At 36.5% G+C, this 17,482-nt stretch overlaps 1 protein-coding gene across 3 annotated transcripts in view; it reads left to right on the forward strand.

Moving 5' to 3' along the window:
• The window catches only part of LOC107591002 (receptor-type tyrosine-protein phosphatase N2-like), a 212,802-nt gene extending 196,006 nt beyond the window's left edge, over positions 1-16,796 (forward strand). For all 3 annotated transcript variants that reach the window (XM_016279986.1, XM_016279988.1, XM_016279987.1), the window contains 7 exons: positions 3,413-3,490; positions 6,138-6,257; positions 7,389-7,555; positions 10,198-10,251; positions 11,200-11,264; positions 13,134-13,207; positions 16,080-16,796. In XM_016279986.1, coding sequence (XP_016135472.1) covers positions 3,413-3,490; positions 6,138-6,257; positions 7,389-7,555; positions 10,198-10,251; positions 11,200-11,264; positions 13,134-13,207; positions 16,080-16,151 — 630 coding nt within the window. In that variant the 3' untranslated portion in view covers positions 16,152-16,796. The remainder of the gene's footprint in view (positions 1-3,412; positions 3,491-6,137; positions 6,258-7,388; positions 7,556-10,197; positions 10,252-11,199; positions 11,265-13,133; positions 13,208-16,079) is intronic.
• Positions 16,797-17,482: the final 686 nt, after the last annotated feature.

A 17,482-nucleotide genomic window follows, 5' to 3' on the forward strand; every position in this document is an offset into this window, starting at 1 on the left:
TCATTTTTGTTTTGGCCCCTTAATCAGTACATACACATAATGTTAATCAGTATAATATCTGTGCAGTAATATCACACTGAGAAAGTCAAACTGAGTCATTTTTACATGCTGTTATTTTTGGACTCCAACTCGTCAAAAGATGAAACAAAAGGCACAAGCGAGTCAGCCCTCCCTCCCCGAGGGTTTCGTGCTGCAGTCGGGGTTGGGTGCACTGATCCACTGGTGCGGAGACAAATGCATGGATGTGCGGTAATTAAAGCGCAGCAGGGATTTGGCAATGTGCGTTTCAAAAACTGTGATAATTATGTCTGTCAATGTTTGTAGCTTCTTTCTCATTAGGTGCAAGAAAGAAAAAGGCCTCAAAGTAAATCATTCGTGATATTTTTCACAACCTCATCACACCAACACCCTTTCCTTCAGATTTGGTGACTGTTTAGGGTTGAGTTATATCCAGAATCTTCCTTCTCATTACATCTTTCAATCATACATACACAAAAAAAGGTATGAGTGGTGCAGAAAAAGCTTTTCAGATGATATTTAAAAACATTTTGTTCCTTGTAAATAAAACCAAGTGAAACATATAACATTCTTTGTTTTATTCCATCAATCTTGACTCCTAAGAATTTTGATTTGTGATACATAATATTTTACATATCATGGTAATACAGTATATCCTGTGAACAAATCATACTATGCCCTATCTTCTTCTTTCTTTTATATTTTCATTATAGGGCATCACAGGATGCTGAATTTACTGATAAACCCCTAAAAAACTCAGATCTCTTAAAGTAATTAGACCTTAAGAATATGATAATCTCTCTTGAATGTGAAATGACAAATCGACTATAATAACACCCTGTATAGAGAGCGGGTAGTCAAAAAATCGTTTCATATAGACTGCCGGCATTAGCCAGCTTGTGTATATATAATTGTTCTACCCTTAAATTGCTCTTGCCAACAATTAAGGTTGTGCAAAGCAATTATATCCATTTTCTGCCATGCTAATGGGTGTGCGTGTCATTCACTGTAACCATGGGGTTTGAATCTGTCTCTCTCATGCAGTGGTGTTTGATCTTTTTGTGAGGCTATAGAGAAATTAGTGTAGAAGTACTGAACCATGCAATTACTTCAGCAAAAGTTTTGAAATGCTTTGTGATCAGCTTTTGTGCTTTAAAGACATACATACTCCCAAACGCACTCACAAAGACAGGCATACATGCTATCAAGCACACTCTCACATAGACAACTGTAGCATTTGATCAGCGTGATGAAATGTTCATCAAATTAGAGCATTTTGGCTGTGAAAAATGGCCACATTTATCAGTAGAGCTATACTTTTTAAATGATCTTAGTTTAGAGCTTCAAGGACACACATACACATACACATGAAAGAGCAGCAGCAATTCTAGAAGTGTTTGGAGCTTGTGTTACAGTCTCGTCCACTCTCTCCTTCCTTCATTTAATAAGCCCAGGTCTGACACTCTAACAAGACTGCATACCTTGCCTCCTTACAGCAAACACGCTTTTGTTACAGCTCAAAATGGACACATTCCAACCTGATGACAGCTTTCACTTCTTTTTGTAAAGAGACATTTCAGGTCAGGAGAATGTTCTCCTGTAATGCATCCAGAAAATAATATCTTTCCACTAATGTGAGTGTGGAAAGGGTGTGTTGTAATCCAAAAAAAATATTCTTACTTCACCTTTTCTTTTAGACCCGATGAATGGTGGTTTGTGTTGATGTTCTTTAATGGACAGATAGTGGGATGTGTGGACTAATGGTCAGAGTGAAAGACTGGATGCCATACAGCAGACACAGATAATAAGAGCAAAATTCTGAATTGTGGTCATCACAGCTTGTAGACATGGATTATTAAATAAGAATTGATCAATAGCATGCCCCATTCTGTACATTCTCCTGTACTGCATAAATCAGTAAATGCCAATCAGGTTTACGAGTATCCCAGAATAAATGTGATTTGTTGGGCTTATTTTCCATCCACAGTAGACTCAAGATTTAAGATTTTTATTTTAACATACATATTTATATACAAAATACAACCTGCAGTGAAATGTAAATTTGGTTCGCTCCATAGACTGTGCATCAAATATAAAAAGGATAAACATAGGAAAAATAATGAAAAACAAAAGTAAACCTGAAGCAGTATAAGAATGTATGTATACATGAAAACTGAGAAAACAATAAAAAGTATTAATTATTTTTTTACTTTAATAATGTTGATGATAATGCTAAATGAAATCCAGTAAGGTAATATTAAAAATATAATATTAAAGTTAAATATTAAATATTAAAATAGTATGAACAGAACAAAAGGTACCATCAAAACCAAATTTAAAGGTTAGATCAGTAAAAATAGCACCTTATGGTTACAACTGCAAGATATCATTTTTAACAGTGAACACATTCTGGTTTGTGTCAGTGAAACACTGGCAACACTGGCAACATTTGACAGTTTGCAAACCTATTAGATTAAATAAGTTAAAAGGTGGATTGTCCCTTTGCTGCGGTTTGAAATCTACTTTTGCTTGTTATGGTTTTGCTGCTGATTAGCTGAAGTGCTGGTGAAGATCTTGCCTGTCATTATTTAATTGTGGCTAGTGCATTATGAATGTCACAGTCCATATCCATATAAAAAAAAATTCTTTCTATCATTAGCTTTTTTCCATCGGGACAGCTTTCACTCAGACAGACACACAATTACACGCAGACACCCTCCTCCAGCCACTGAGCTTCTCATCAATAAATGCTTTTGATTAGAGAGATGCCTTGCTTTACTCCCAGAGCCGGCTTTAATCAGAGGTATTAAAGAATGCACATGCTCGGAGAGGACAGACAGGGGAGAGACTGGAAGAAGGGGTGACTGGAGAAGATAGAGCGATATAGAAATGGAAGAGAGAGTGGCTGTGGAGTAGATAAAAATGAGAGCGAGAAAGACAGGAGAGAGGGGTCGGGAGAGGGGAGGTGGTCGTGAGAGAGACGACTCTGCTCTCATTAGTGACAGGCCTCTGTGCCTTCGCTTTATTTGATTTGCTTTTCCTTTTCCTTTTTTCTCTCAAGCTTTTTAACTCCAAACAGAAATTGTGGATATTCTGTTTCTCTTGGCAGCAAGTTTGTTTACCCCTTCCCCAAAGATTGGAGGGGACCTAAGAAATGTTCAGAAAGCAAATAAATAAGATCAATGAAACAGTGCTGTTTACATAGAGGCTTCATGTCAGAGGAGAGCACCATAGAAACTAACATCCTTCCAACATGCAGCCATATCACTCTTGTTCTTCTGTAGAATAGATTTATTCTTTAATCAACAGACAGTTGTTCATTTTCAGTATTGATTAAAAAATGTTTGTTTCATGAATATTCATGAAATATTTATTCTGTCTGTTCACTTTTAAGATGGACCATGACCCCCGAAACCCAGCCTATATCAGCGCTCAAGGTCCTCTTCCCTCCACCGTGGCAGACTTCTGGCAGGTAAGATACTCAGTGTTGTCCGAGTCTAATCCATATGGATAAAACACAAGTGCAAGAACTGTTCAGAGTGGATAGTTCCTTTTTACCATATTAGACTCAGGCAAACCCATTAGCAAGAACTGCTTTTGCATTCATATTGAATTTAATGTCTGATCTCAAAATATAACGTGAAAGCGTCTGTTCACTGTATGAACTCTCAAATAAGGCAAAACTGGGACCTTTTTGGTAATGTTAAGGGTAGAAAGGACACATTCCATCTACACTAAGAAGGCTGCTTTGTAAACATCATTATATTAACTTAATTAGGAGGGTCAAAGTTCCCATAAGGTTTGGGATTCCTCACTGCACAGTTTCAGTGCTGAAAATATAAGTGAAGATCTGAGCTTTTTCTCCAACACAGATGCTTTGAATGAGAAAGTCTCTCACTATAATAGTTTTGATTATAACAAATTGATTTCAGTGCTTTTATTTGTTTGTTTGTTTGTTTGTTTGCGTATTAGAATCAGTGTTAATTGCTCAGTTGATTTTAAGAACCACCTAAATGCTTTTTGCTGGCATGCGTAGGATGTTTTCAACTTGATTCATATTTTACGATCAGCAGCAGCTTTGAACGTATTTTCTCTCTTTTTTTTTTTTTAAGGTTAGATAAGTAGATGGTGTTAAATACAAACCGTAATCTGCATTTTAATAAATTGACTGTGGTAATGTGTTGCTGTCACTTGACCCTCTATAATCACAAAGCTGTGTTTACTAACAGATGTGGGTGTACACTAATTGATGTTATTGGTTGTTTGAATTTGTCATTTTGTCAATTACTGGCAGAAAATTAATGATCTAAATTGATTTAATTCCATAGACAGTCAGGCCAGTTCTGAATCCAAAAAAGGCCATTAAAAGTTCCATTTAAATTAAATTGAGTATATTAATCCCTGTCAGTTAATGTAGTGATGTCATTATCTCTGTGTTTCCTCTCATTAATGAAAAGGTGATTCATACCCAACACAGCCAAGCTTTTAAAAGTTTGCAGAGTCTTAAGTTTTCTCTTTATTAAAGGGCATGTATACATACATATTTACTTATATGTTAAGTGTAAACCTTTTCCTTCTTGATTAGGCATGGCTTGTAAGACTTTCTCTAATTTGTCATTCAAAGAAAAAATAGAAACAGTGTTCATTAGTGATAAGTCTCCAAGTTGTTCAAAGTTCTGAAGTCATTTATTAAGTATATGCGGGTGTACATCCAAACAGAAACTAATGATTAAAGAGATTATTATTATAAAAATGTAGTTTAGTAAAACTGTATTTGACATATTGGTGTTTTAGGTCTTTTTAGATGTACTTCACTGGAACCATTTATTTCCACTGAACTCCTAAAGACAAGTAGTGATGATTCCCTTTAGGTCCACATTACAATGTGATGTTTTAATATGAATGTCAGAATTGGAGCTTTGTCCACATGTCAAAAAAGAAAGTTTGCACAATACTTTTCCTCAGAGGGAAAGAAACTTCTACATCTTTCAAGTTTTATTCACAGAATATTCAATTGTCGCTTTGTGCAATTTTTATTCAAAATTCTGGCCAAGCACAGAGCACTCAGTCCTGTTGTCTGCAGAGTTTTCAGAAACATGTTTGTTGGTTTTGTTTGACCTTTTCTGCATATTGCACTGCAAAGCTTGAACTCAACAATATTTGATCACCTGGTCTGGAACATTAGTGCAAGCTCCTCCATTGACCTTCAGTTCCCACTCCTGTCTTGAAGAATCAAGCATTGTGATCTTTGCATATGAGCTCCTCAGTCAGAACATTTTAAATTACACAAGAAATGGTTTTTACAGTGCTGAATAACATTTATCTTTTAACATCATTTGACCATTAATGTATACAGTGCTAAGCATCTAAACACATTTCTGTCTTTATTCCTGTAAGCTAATAGTTGTGCCATAAATTCTGTTAGGATGAAACATGTGAAACAAAAAACTCTATTAAATACTACATTCAGTGAAAGCTATTTTTTATTGCCACCATTCTCTCATCATATAATCATGAATTTAAGACATTTTATTTTTCATCAATTTCATCTCCAGCGTTTTGTGAGATTAAAAATGATAACATATTCATAATGATAACTTTATATTGCATTTTGAGCCACTTTTACCATGGTGTAATGTCTCTACATTTCTCTGTTAATGACTCTGTGGGGACGTGTGGCACATGAGTTTGATTATTTTATGAGCAGGATCATTGTATTTTATTGCTACCATAAAAGTCAGTGTTTTCCCTCATTTTCCTAATGGCCGCAGTGGGCCTTTCCGTGATTGAAGGACACAGTAAAAGTGTGATTAGGGGAAATGGAGCAAGGCTGAGGAGGTTCCGTATACAAGGGGAAGGGGAGATCGAGAGATAAAGGGCAAGAGAGGTGGGCTGGAAGACTCAACTAAACTCCCATTACAGTGGCGAGTGGGCTTGAGTAATTAAGACCAATTAAGTTTAAAGCAAACTCTGCTGAAAAGCATAACTCTCTGAATCCACTCATATACCATGGCGTAAAGGAGGGAATTTTTTTGTCTTGCAAATGTATTTTTGGCTGTTTTTCCCTGTCTAAACTGTAACATTGCTTTTGCATTTTCTGTTGATGGTGTGTTGTGTAGATGGTTTGGGAAAGTGGCTGTGTGGTTATTGTCATGCTGACACCTCTTGCTGAAAACGGCATCAAACAGTGTCATCAGTACTGGCCTGATGAAGGCTCGGACCTCTACCACATATATGAGGTAAAGCTCCTGTGGACACTGTGGTTTTATATATTTGAATAATTATTTATTATTTCAGGTTTTAATACACCTTAACTAAATATAAGGACAATGGACCCTCTTCACAAACTATGATGACGCGTTTCCACAGTTATTAACATTGTAAATCTAGCAAAGTTACGTTTTTGAAAAAAAATAAAAATTACATTCTTAACACTACACTGTAAAAAACAATTCTGTAGTTTTTACAAAATAATTTTGGCAGCTGTGGTTACCAGAATAATTTTGTAAAAAAATACAGAAAAATCAAAGTTCATCACAAGTAGCTTTTACGCCATCTGAAGTATATACTAATAGAGTCATTCACGAAAATACAAATCACCAACATTAAATAAACAACAGATAAAACCCAAATGTACATAACTGATAAAAACTATTATTTAGAAATTATTTAAACAAAATACTTTCAAATATGTCATGCAGGGAAATCTGGGAATATCAGTTTACAGTTTTTGACTGTAAATTATGTTTATTTGTTCTTTTTTAATTCTAAAAACTGTACAATTAACAGCAGTTTACTGTCAAATTACATGAAATGTATGGTTAGATCTTTTACAGTTTTTCCCTTATAAAGTACAAGAACTTACTGTTAAACAAGAACTTACTGTTAACCTATTAACAGTTTTTCTTCTGTAGCATTTTTACAATATTTAACAGTTAAAATGACACTTTTTTTACAGTGTATACTTTGTTTTATATTACCTTGGCATTACATTTCAGAATACTAATAATAAAATGGTAAAGGTAAGGTAAGTGACAGCAAATTTGACCTCTTTTTCCCTTTCGACCACCATTATCGATCTCTCCCACCTTTAAAAATCATACAAACGCTATTGTGAATTTTTTTCTTTTGCTACTATAGTAAATGAGAACCCAACTATGACAACTTCTGCTTCTGAGAACCCTAGAAATGTGAAAAGGGTCCATATAACTACCCTATTAGTTGTTGTGCCAAAATAACAGTATTTCCGAGTTTTGTCTGTGTTTGTTAACATTATACATGCTGAATCTAAAAAATGTAAAACAAATAATAATAATAATAATTTTTAAATGAATTTACATTTAAAACACACTCTGCATATGTTCTTGAAGGTAAATCTGGTCTCTGAGCATATCTGGTGTGATGATTTCCTGGTGCGCAGTTTCTACCTGAAGAACGTCCAGACTAATGAGACCCGCACAGTCACTCAGTTCCACTTCTTGTCCTGGATGGACCAGAATGTTCCAGAGTCAGCTAGAACCTTGCTGGACTTCCGCAGGTATGTGTCCAGCTGCTGTATTTCACCAGGATGTTAATGGCAGAATGTTTACCTATGCGGTTTTGTCTTAAAGGTTTGGGCCAATATCCTTAATTTCCTAAAAAACCTTCAGCCTGTAGGTTTAGAAAGAATAGAGAGTATGTTTTTGAAGAAATAAAATCTAGCCCTTTTTCCTTGTATATGTGTGCACAATAATCCCTATTAAATTAAACACTCCAATTAAATGTGAAATGTTCAGCAATAAAACAATAGTGAAAGGAAAGCCAATGGCAGCATATGACTCTCATTTTTCACCTGCTGTGAGCGTTCTGAAGAAATGCAATAGGCCTCTTGGGTAAAACCTTAAAGAAATTTAACAACCCTGGCACAGGCGGATGTATACCTGCAATAGGACGATCCATTTTGGTCTTCTAGTTTCTTTCTTCATGCTCAAGCAGAGTTAACAAATTTTAGCAAGTGTTCTGCTGTGCTGTTACATTTGGTTTATTAATCCCACTACTTCACCACGGAATGTAGGGAAATGATGTTGGCATGTTACATTTCAGACTGTCTGCTTTGTATTTTTAGAGTGTAATGTGTAATCTTTTGGAGAATTTCCTGTTGTTGACTCAGAGCTCTGTGCAGCTCACTCTGATTTGCTTACATTCATGAATTATGGTATATCAATCATTTATCTAACCATTTTACAGACACAGGGGCGCAGTATGCTTTAGATTTCAAATAGTTCTCCTTATAGCTACTGTATACAGTGTATGCTTTGGGGAAATGTTACGTGTGCATATGCATATTACATATGCCTGTAATATGAGATTAAAATGTATGTGCTGACATTTCTAAAGCGTCAGATTTGGAGTGCTGATTCTGTTGTTGATTCATGGGAGGACTGTTTGATCATATGCACAAAGCGTTTAGATCTGGAACTTGTGCCCTGAGAAATAATGGGGTAATAAATATGCACTGATAAATGAAAAGGGTGGGTCTGATCCTCTATCAGCATTTACTGATGATTGACATATGATCATCGAGTCTGAATTATCACTCCCATTCTGAGACCCAAAGTGTTCTGAATATTCTTTTCACTCTGCCAAAGTTTCAATGACACCTTGAGCATTGAGGCATTGGTGAGATGGTTTTAACCCTGGTGCTTCTGTTTGACTTGCTCTGATTTCTGTTGCCATTCTGAATATCTCCCCAAAGGCCTGTGACACAGTCTTGTCTCATACACTGCCATGACTCACACTGAATCTGTCAAACGCTCCTCACTCACCTCTCTTGTTTTTTCGTTGGCCAGCTAATTAGCGGTTGCCAGTGTCATTTTTGTGATGTTGCAGCTAGTTATATGAGCCCAGTTGCATAGTCACAAAAGTGATCATTGGAAACTGTATCTCCTCTTCCAGGCCCTTGATTTTTCCTTGCCTCCCTACCTGCATCTCATACTCACCAGATGTCCCTGTTTCTCACACTCACCCACCCTTTTTCTCTGCCCCTCTGTTTTGCCCAGAAACACACGCTGCTGCCCTAATGCCCCAATGCATGATGGTCCCCTCTGCACTCTTGCAGATCTCAGACAAAACTGATATCTAAAGCACTTTTCTTACACATTTCTTGTGGAGGAAACATCAGGCTTTATTTTATATTTATTTCAAGGTCCAAAAATTAACTTTTTGTCAAATGCGAAAGTTACTTATCTAGAAATGTATTTTGCACCATTTCTTTATTAAAACCATTTATGTTCATGCCCACTGTGATTTTTTTTCCTCATACTTTTATTAAATGAATATTATGATCAAGGAATGTCACATTTGTTTTGCTAAAAGAAAAATACAACTCTAGGCATTCTGATGGTAATTTTTCCAAAATGTTTAAAAGTCTGTAGATGATATGTGAGTAATGAGATTTTTTATTTCTTTGATTTTAATTGAGCATGGTATGTACATCAGTGTGGGCAAGGTAACCATTCTTATACTTTGACTTCAACCATGTAACCTGTTGTAGTTCCTTATAAAGTTAAAGTTAATCAATTCTGTTTTATAAACTCGCCAAAGCCAGTTGTTCTTGCATTTGGCACTTGGCGAGTATTAATTTTGGACCCAGCTGTCTTTAAATAACATTATAGAAATGAGTGCAGCAGGTTTTAGAATTGAAAGTCGTCCCATGAGCATTCAGATCTGATCTTAAAACCCTTTTTTTGGTATCTCTTGAGAAATCAATTTTTTTTTTGGGGATAAGCAAAACAATATGAGTTAACACAGTAGGTTTCCATGGCAACAGCACCAATGTGCCTTAAAATCCTGCAAGGCCTTATGGTTTTCAAGCATTATAATTGTGCAAGGTTAATGTGTTTTGGATCATGACACCTAACCACACATCATTTACTTAATGGCTTGTCACAATGTGGTGGATTTAACAACCTCTCCATTTGTTTTAATTGTTTGGCATGGACCTTTTGGTTTATAATGATTTTGATAGACACATGTTAGAAAGTCCTCTGGTTTGACAGTAACGTGTTTGATAATAAGCAAATATAATATGTTTATATATGACCGTATTTATAAGAGTTTCTAAAATGGCAAATGAATATGCCCATGAACTACTTATTTGCACTTGCAGTATTAATGGTCTCTTTTTTTCTGACGTTGCAGAAAGGTTAACAAGTGCTACCGGGGCAGATCTTGTCCAATTATTGTTCATTGCAGGCAAGTACCAGAATATATATTTTTTAAAGCAATATATATATATATATTGCTTTATTTCTTTTATATTAAATGCAAACATCAAAGCAGTATTAAATCCAGTGATATAAATTATCAGTGGTCTGAATTATCTCTCAGGCACTGGTAAAATAAATGAAGTATTGAGTGAATATCTACATGAGTGATGGTAAAAATGGATGGCCTTTACCCTCAGTGTGAAATTGAGGAATGTGAGTGTCTGTGTAAACTAAAATAGTGGCCAAATGATCTTTAACACCAGGGGTTAATGAGCAACATGTTGTGCGTTGTGGGGAAGACAGGCTTCACAGCTGTCATGCATATTTGAATAATTCAGAATGATATCAGGCGAGAGGGGAGAGTTTCCCTAAATAGTTCTCATTTCCCTAACCCCCCCAATTGAATGTGTTTTATGTGTGTGTGTGCTTAAACCTGAGCAACCTCAGAAAGCGGCATACACACGTTCATTCAGTAATACACTCATAATATTCAGCCGCATGTCTTGAAAAGTAACCTTGATTTCAAATCAGAATGCAGTTTACCATCCAACTGCGTCTGAGTTTGGCTGGTTCTCGCAATTTAGTCGATTGCGTAGAAGGTAAAACCAGTTTAAAATGCTTTTTCAAGTCACTTCAAATTCCCACTGTGTTCAGACGCTTTGTTTTTGCTCTTAAAAGAGCTGTGTTGTGTTATTTGATTTTTTTTTTGCAAATGCAGTTTAGTTTAGCAAAGAACAGGAAAACAAGTCAGCAGTCATCTCTGACAGAATTATTGTGAATGCTGAAGGATGATGCAACAGCAAACAATGCGGCTGTAACACAACAGAGAAATTAACACTTTGTTTTCGTTTCAGCAAGCACATACTGTAATGCTCATTCAGACAGGTCTGCTCTTTTCTCGGAAGTGATGATGAGTTTCTGTCTTCATTTGCAGCGATGGTGCTGGAAGGAGTGGAACCTACATCCTGATTGACATGGTTCTAAATAAAATGGTCAAAGGTAAGAGTGCACGGCACAGATGAGGAGGCGCTGTCATAACACACAACGTTTCACACAATGAAGGTCTCGTCTTGCATTAGAGGATGATTGAGGTCTTTAATGAATGGCCAAGGCTCTCAAAAGGCTAATGTGAATAAAAGTGCGTGAAAACATGAAGAACGGAGAAGAGAGTGTATTTCTCCTTGTGTTTGCACCTGTAAGCAACTGCGAGGGTTTCAGCTTCGTCTAATACGGTTGACTTTTTCACATGCAAATATTATACGTTCAGCGCTGCATAGAGTTTAACAAGTCATGTGAATCCAGCCACGGAGACGGAAGGTGCCTTCATAACCTGTCTGAATCATCACCATTCTTCCTGACCCCATCTGGTGAGGTCACCCATGCATTTGCCTCCCCCCTATGCTTCTCTATTCTGGTCACCAGTCCATCCCTACTCCTGGCCCGACCATGGTCCGTGGCTTTTTCTATAATGAGGGATCAAAGGCCAGATGCAAGGGAGAGCATCGCTGCATTTGTGCTTCTTTCCCATGCTGTCAGGGGCCCGGAGCCTCGGCCCTCAGCGACCCCCTCCATCTCCCTTTTGTCTGCTCTCTGGGAAGGAGGAGGGTCTCCCAGGTTGCCCACTTTCCAGTGTTCACTTGTGTGATCAAAGCCCCAGAAAGTCCCAAACAACAGAAATCTCCCTCTTCCATTCCCCTTTTCTCTCTCCTGTTCTTAATGTCTTCCTCTTCTCTCTCGCTCTTTCTTTTCTCAAACACCCCATTGTATTTTTCTTTCGCTTTTCTTCATCTCCAGGAATGAATTGTAAATGAGGGAAGAATGCTGTTTTAATTCCAATGCCTTTTCTTGTTAGATGCCCCCTCATCTGCTCGCTCTCTGTCTTTCCCCCTAAACTTCGGAATCTTGCACTTCTTAAGACATGAAAGTGTTGGAGCACTTTTGAGGCTGGAACCCCAGCTGCACTCGCTCCCTTTCAGAAAGCATCTATAAGGATTCCCGCTTTTTTTCTTTCCTTCGCCCTCAAACTCCCTCACTCGCTCTTTCTATCAATCTGTGCAGAAGGGAGGGGGTAGTCTGTCTTTTCTTTTTGAAGAATGAATGAATGAGAAATAAGGCCTTGTTAGACCTCTCCTGTTCTCCGCTCATTTATGAGAAGAAACAACATTGGACCTGTAGAAAAAGTCATTCAAGCTAAAGGTGAAAGGGAGATTTCTCCTAATCAGCCTTTTCGCTCTTACCACCATGTGAAAAATTTCATATTCACTTTACAGTTTTGGTTGCCAACACTGCATGAGTGAAGTCGTATATAATGCATGTCTGCAGGTTCACTATCTGTGTTTTCATGAGCTCTACTGCTATTAACCACTGTCTTAGAATCTCTTATTTTAAGTGATTATTCATGTTAGAATTAAAATGATCTGCGGTCTCTGCTGAATATAAACTAAAAACGGTAAAAACGGGTAATTAGGTGACCTGCAAAATCTAAATGAATGGCTTTATTCAAGTCAAAAAAGAATATGTAATATAACTGAATCAATCTGACAACATTGAATTACACCAACTTAAAAGTCAGATCAGGTAGAAAAAAATTACATTTACATTTTTTTTAAAGATTCGATTTTTGTCACTGGTATTATTGTATTTGTATTTATTAATGTTTTTTTTAATTACTTATTTTGTTCTAGAATAAGGCATGAAGTTCTGCTGTAGACTAAAACAAGACTAGCTAAAAACAAGGTAGTCTATAAGCTTTGTCCAACATTGCAAAGGGAATGTAATTCCACAGAAAAAGCGAGCGCTGGAGAGAGTGCTAGATGATCTATGATTATGTGGAGTACTTTGAACTCATGTTATGTGGCTCTGTTGCAGGTGCTAAGGAGATTGATATTGCTGCTACCCTGGAGCACCTGAGGGACCAGAGATCAGGCATGGTACAGACCAAGGTAAGACTCAGCTTAAAGAACAGTGAGGAAGTGCAAAATGATGGACACTGGGTATTTAGGGTCTCTTGTTAAAGATGAAAAAAATCTATCAAATCAAAATGTAGGCTTTTTTCTGCTGCACTGCTATTATTGCTTTGAAATTTTCTCTCATGGATATGTCTGTTCAAGGCACTAATCCTTATATTTTGTGCATTTTTAGCATTTTAGCAATAATTCAATATTAATGGCATTATTATTCAATTTAATACCATGATAAGCTCATCATCAGAAGAAAGTTCAGTCAGTGAATATAAGTGCAATTCCACCTGCACACATGTACATGTACACACCCTGTACAATACAACCCTAACCACACTGCTACAATTAACATCGATTTGTAATCTAAAACCACATAGTCAATAAAGCAGCAAAAGAAGGCTCAGAAAATTAACTTGTAATTGATCACTTCTTCCATGACAAATACGTCCTGTTGATGCCGCAAGCAACAACATTTTGAACATCAGCCAGAAGGTCCTAGAGAGTCTCCAGCATTACAAGATTGACTGATACAAGATACATTTTTTTTAAACTATGCTAAAGAAACATATTTAGCATTCTACAGTTTGGAGATAACAAGATGAGCAAATGACAGTCCCCTCCTCAGAGCCACACTGAATTACATTAGCTGCTGTTTATGAAAGATAAATTCCTGACTACCTGGTTAGCCACTGTAAACTGAGATACTGAGCCTCCATGGATTGTGTTGAAAAGATAGCATTCAGAGGATACTGAAAATAGTGAATATGTAAGTGGTATTATAGAAGTAGTAAATGTTAGTGCAATGTTAGCTTCCTCTCTGTTCAGTTTAGTGAAGCAATCAGCCTACTTTACTGAATAATAATGTATCATGGTGTGCAACAAATTCCTAATATCTCCAGCATTACAAGATTGACTGATACAAGATACATTTTTTTAAACTATGCTAAAGAAACATATTTAGCATTCTACTGTTTGGAGATAACAAGATGAGCAAATGACAGTCCCCTCCTCAGAGCCACACTGAATTACATTAGCTGCTGTTTATGAAAGATAAATTCCTGACTACCTGGTTAGCCACTGTAAACTGAGATACTGAGCCTCCATGGATTGTGTTGAAAAGATAGCATTCAGAGGATACTGAAAATAGTGAATATGTAAGTGGTATTATAGAAGTAGTAAATGTTAGTGCAATGTTAGCTTCCTCTCTGTTCAGTTTAGTGAAGCAATCAGCCTACTTTACTGAATAATAATGTATCATGGTGTGCAACAAATTCCTAATATTTGAATGAAAGCCAGAGCTGTTTCCTCAGCCAACAGTAATGGTTTCTAAAGTAACTGCAAGTTAACAAAATGTACCAACAACTGTCAGATTGTAAAATATCTTTTTTAAAAGTCCTGAGCAAGTCCTCATCCTACTTATCAGTTCCTAGTCAGATTGTTGTTAGTCTGTGACTGTAAGTCTCTGACTCGCTAATAAGGATATTTGGATCTTTCTGTTTTGTTTTCACGTATTTATAAGCAAACTAGTATTAGTATTACTAATATAATCTTGTCATTTAAATGAAGGAGAAATCCCTGTACACCTTGGGACTTGCTGTTACATTTTAATCACTTTTAAATTAACCCTGAATCTTTTCATTAGAAAGAAAAAAACAATACATTTATTTAATCATTTATCCTTAATCCTAACGTAACAGGTTGCTCTCAAGCTCTGTAGTTAGTTAATTCTGCTCATTTCTGGACTTTAACAGTGCATTATTTGTGATTTTACTGTTCTGGCCCGCTTAGTCAGTACTTCAGCTCTGTGTTGCTCCAAAAAGCAACATATGTCCAAAGGATACCCCCTCGCCCTGCACGTTTTGAACACTCTCAAAGCAGGTACTCATGTGTGAAATTGGTCTGCCTCCTAAAATCCATTCTACCCTCTCCATTCCTGGCCCAGAATAGGAATGTTTTGTGCATTAGCAGCTCCATGAGCTCTCCGGCTTTTGTTTACCTTGGAAGAGAAGCTCATAAACAGCTTGACTGATCAGATAAATATCCACAGCCATACTTCATCATGTCTGGAGAACATTGAGGCATTAATGTGACACCATCTAGTGGCAAAATGGTCACATTTACACTTTTAGTACACAGTCGCCTTTTTCTTCCAAATCGCCTTGCATATGACAGTGAATGATATTTGTGAAAATGATCAAATCCTCCTCATGCATTTATGGTCATTTGCATGCATTAGGTGGTCTATGTTTCCAGCACAAGCTATTACCGCTACAAAGTAAAATAATAAAATAATACATTTATTCAAGCTGTTGAGTTTTTGTACTGACATCACAAACCTTTACCTTCACTTACTACATACTACATTTTTTGAGAGACTAATTTATGTTGGTTCAAAATGCAGAAAAGTGCATGTTAAGTTAATTCAAGAGGGATTTTTATCCGTTTCTTGTTTTGTGAAGCTTTGCATCTGACTTAACGCCCACTTTAGCTTGGTTTATTCCATGGCCTGCAGTGGGAGGCTTTGGTTTCAAACGTTAGTTTTGAGGGTCGCTCTTCAGACAATGATCGATCTTCACAGGGTGCCCCTCAGGGAAGAGACAGATTTTGAGTCATAGTTTGAACAGCACATTGAGTCACACATTCTCTGCAGCTTTAAAGACACACATCTACACAAGGAGCACACACACATTTTGTATGTGCTTTCCAGCAACTTATTACGTCTTCTTCTGACTGATATTCCCTTTAGGTCCATTTTCCCTTATTTTGCAAGATAAGTTTGTGCTTAGTGTAAAATGTTGGTGATTTTTGAAGAACTTGGCTGAGTTTCTTCCACTTTCTCTCCTTCTGTCTTCAGGAACAGTTTGAGTTTGCATTGACTGCTGTAGCAGAAGAGGTGAACGCCATCCTGAAAGCTCTGCCTCAGTGAAGGAAACTTTCACAAACACTTCCAACCTGTCTTCTTCCTCTCTTTTCAGCGTAACCTGGATACTTATGAAAATTGACACAATTTTAAGCTCTATCCAAACTCAGATGCATTGTATTGCGCAAGACATTTCTTTGTACTAAGTGTGTGTAAAATTCTATACCATTGAAATAATTGTTTAGAACGATATTCAACTAGCCAACTTGGCATGCAGTCATAGATTGTATTTGCTGCTTGGATTGGTGTTTACTTACCCATGAGTTGTGGATATGAAATGTCTGAAGTATATGTGTTTGTGAGAAGCAGATGTGATCTTAGCATTGCTGTATTACACTGTATTGGTTCACTGCGGTTATGTTCTTATACAGTACAGTGAGTTCATGTGACTACACTTAAGTTATGGATGAGCAATACTAATGTTACAATGGGAATACTACAGTATATTGCAGTTCTGTGATCTCCTTGGCATCAACTTTCATTGTTGTGATATATTGTTTCTAGATCAACTAATAAACAGATTGTATTACATATAGATAAATTAATTATACATACAGAATGAACCATGTGATTAAAAATGGTCTGCCAAAATGTAATTGTACATATTATTTTTGTGTGTGTGATATAAAAGTAACGTAATAAATCTCAAAACGCTGAAGCTTGAGTGATAATTGCAGTCATGAATCATTTTGTGTGTGATGGAGGGAGAAAGACTGGATGAGAGATTGTACCAACAGTTATCCTCGCATGAATTGTTGCTCAGTTCTCTAAAATCAGTTCTGGCAAGTTGAACAAGAACAGAAAAATGGGCAGTTTTCAGTTTTGCTCATCCTTGAACAACTAATATATAGACTAATGCACAAATAATAAAAATGTACACTCAAAAAAATAAATCGTTGGTATAACTTAATATAATTATGACGCACATTTCCACGCATTTGAATTATGTTATCTCAACTTAATCAAAGCAAATAGAACCCAAAAGCAAAAATCATCTTCAACCAATGAGATTAAATCTTTTTCGTTTGAATTATCTTGTGGATTTAATTTATACACAGTTCAGTCTTGTTGAGCCAATTAATTTTAACCACTTAATTTAAACCAGAATTTTTTTCTTTTTGACTTTAAACCAAAATGTATTTTAATGCACAAATAAAATGCTCAATGTGAATGTCTCAAGTCTTTATTTCAGTTTCAAAAGTGAAACCCAAAAACAGCAATTACTGATCAGCGCTGACCTAGTTTCAAAACTTTCTTAGAACAAGATAGATCAAAAATACAGTATTTTCAGAATCAGTTTAAAGCAACTACAGTAGTAGTTTTAAAGTTTCTGCATG

The sequence above is a fragment of the Sinocyclocheilus grahami genome, unplaced genomic scaffold, assembly GCF_001515645.1.
Source record: "Sinocyclocheilus grahami isolate Dianchi unplaced genomic scaffold, SAMN03320097.WGS_v1.1 scaffold136.1, whole genome shotgun sequence".
Lineage (NCBI taxonomy): Eukaryota > Metazoa > Chordata > Actinopteri > Cypriniformes > Cyprinidae > Sinocyclocheilus > Sinocyclocheilus grahami.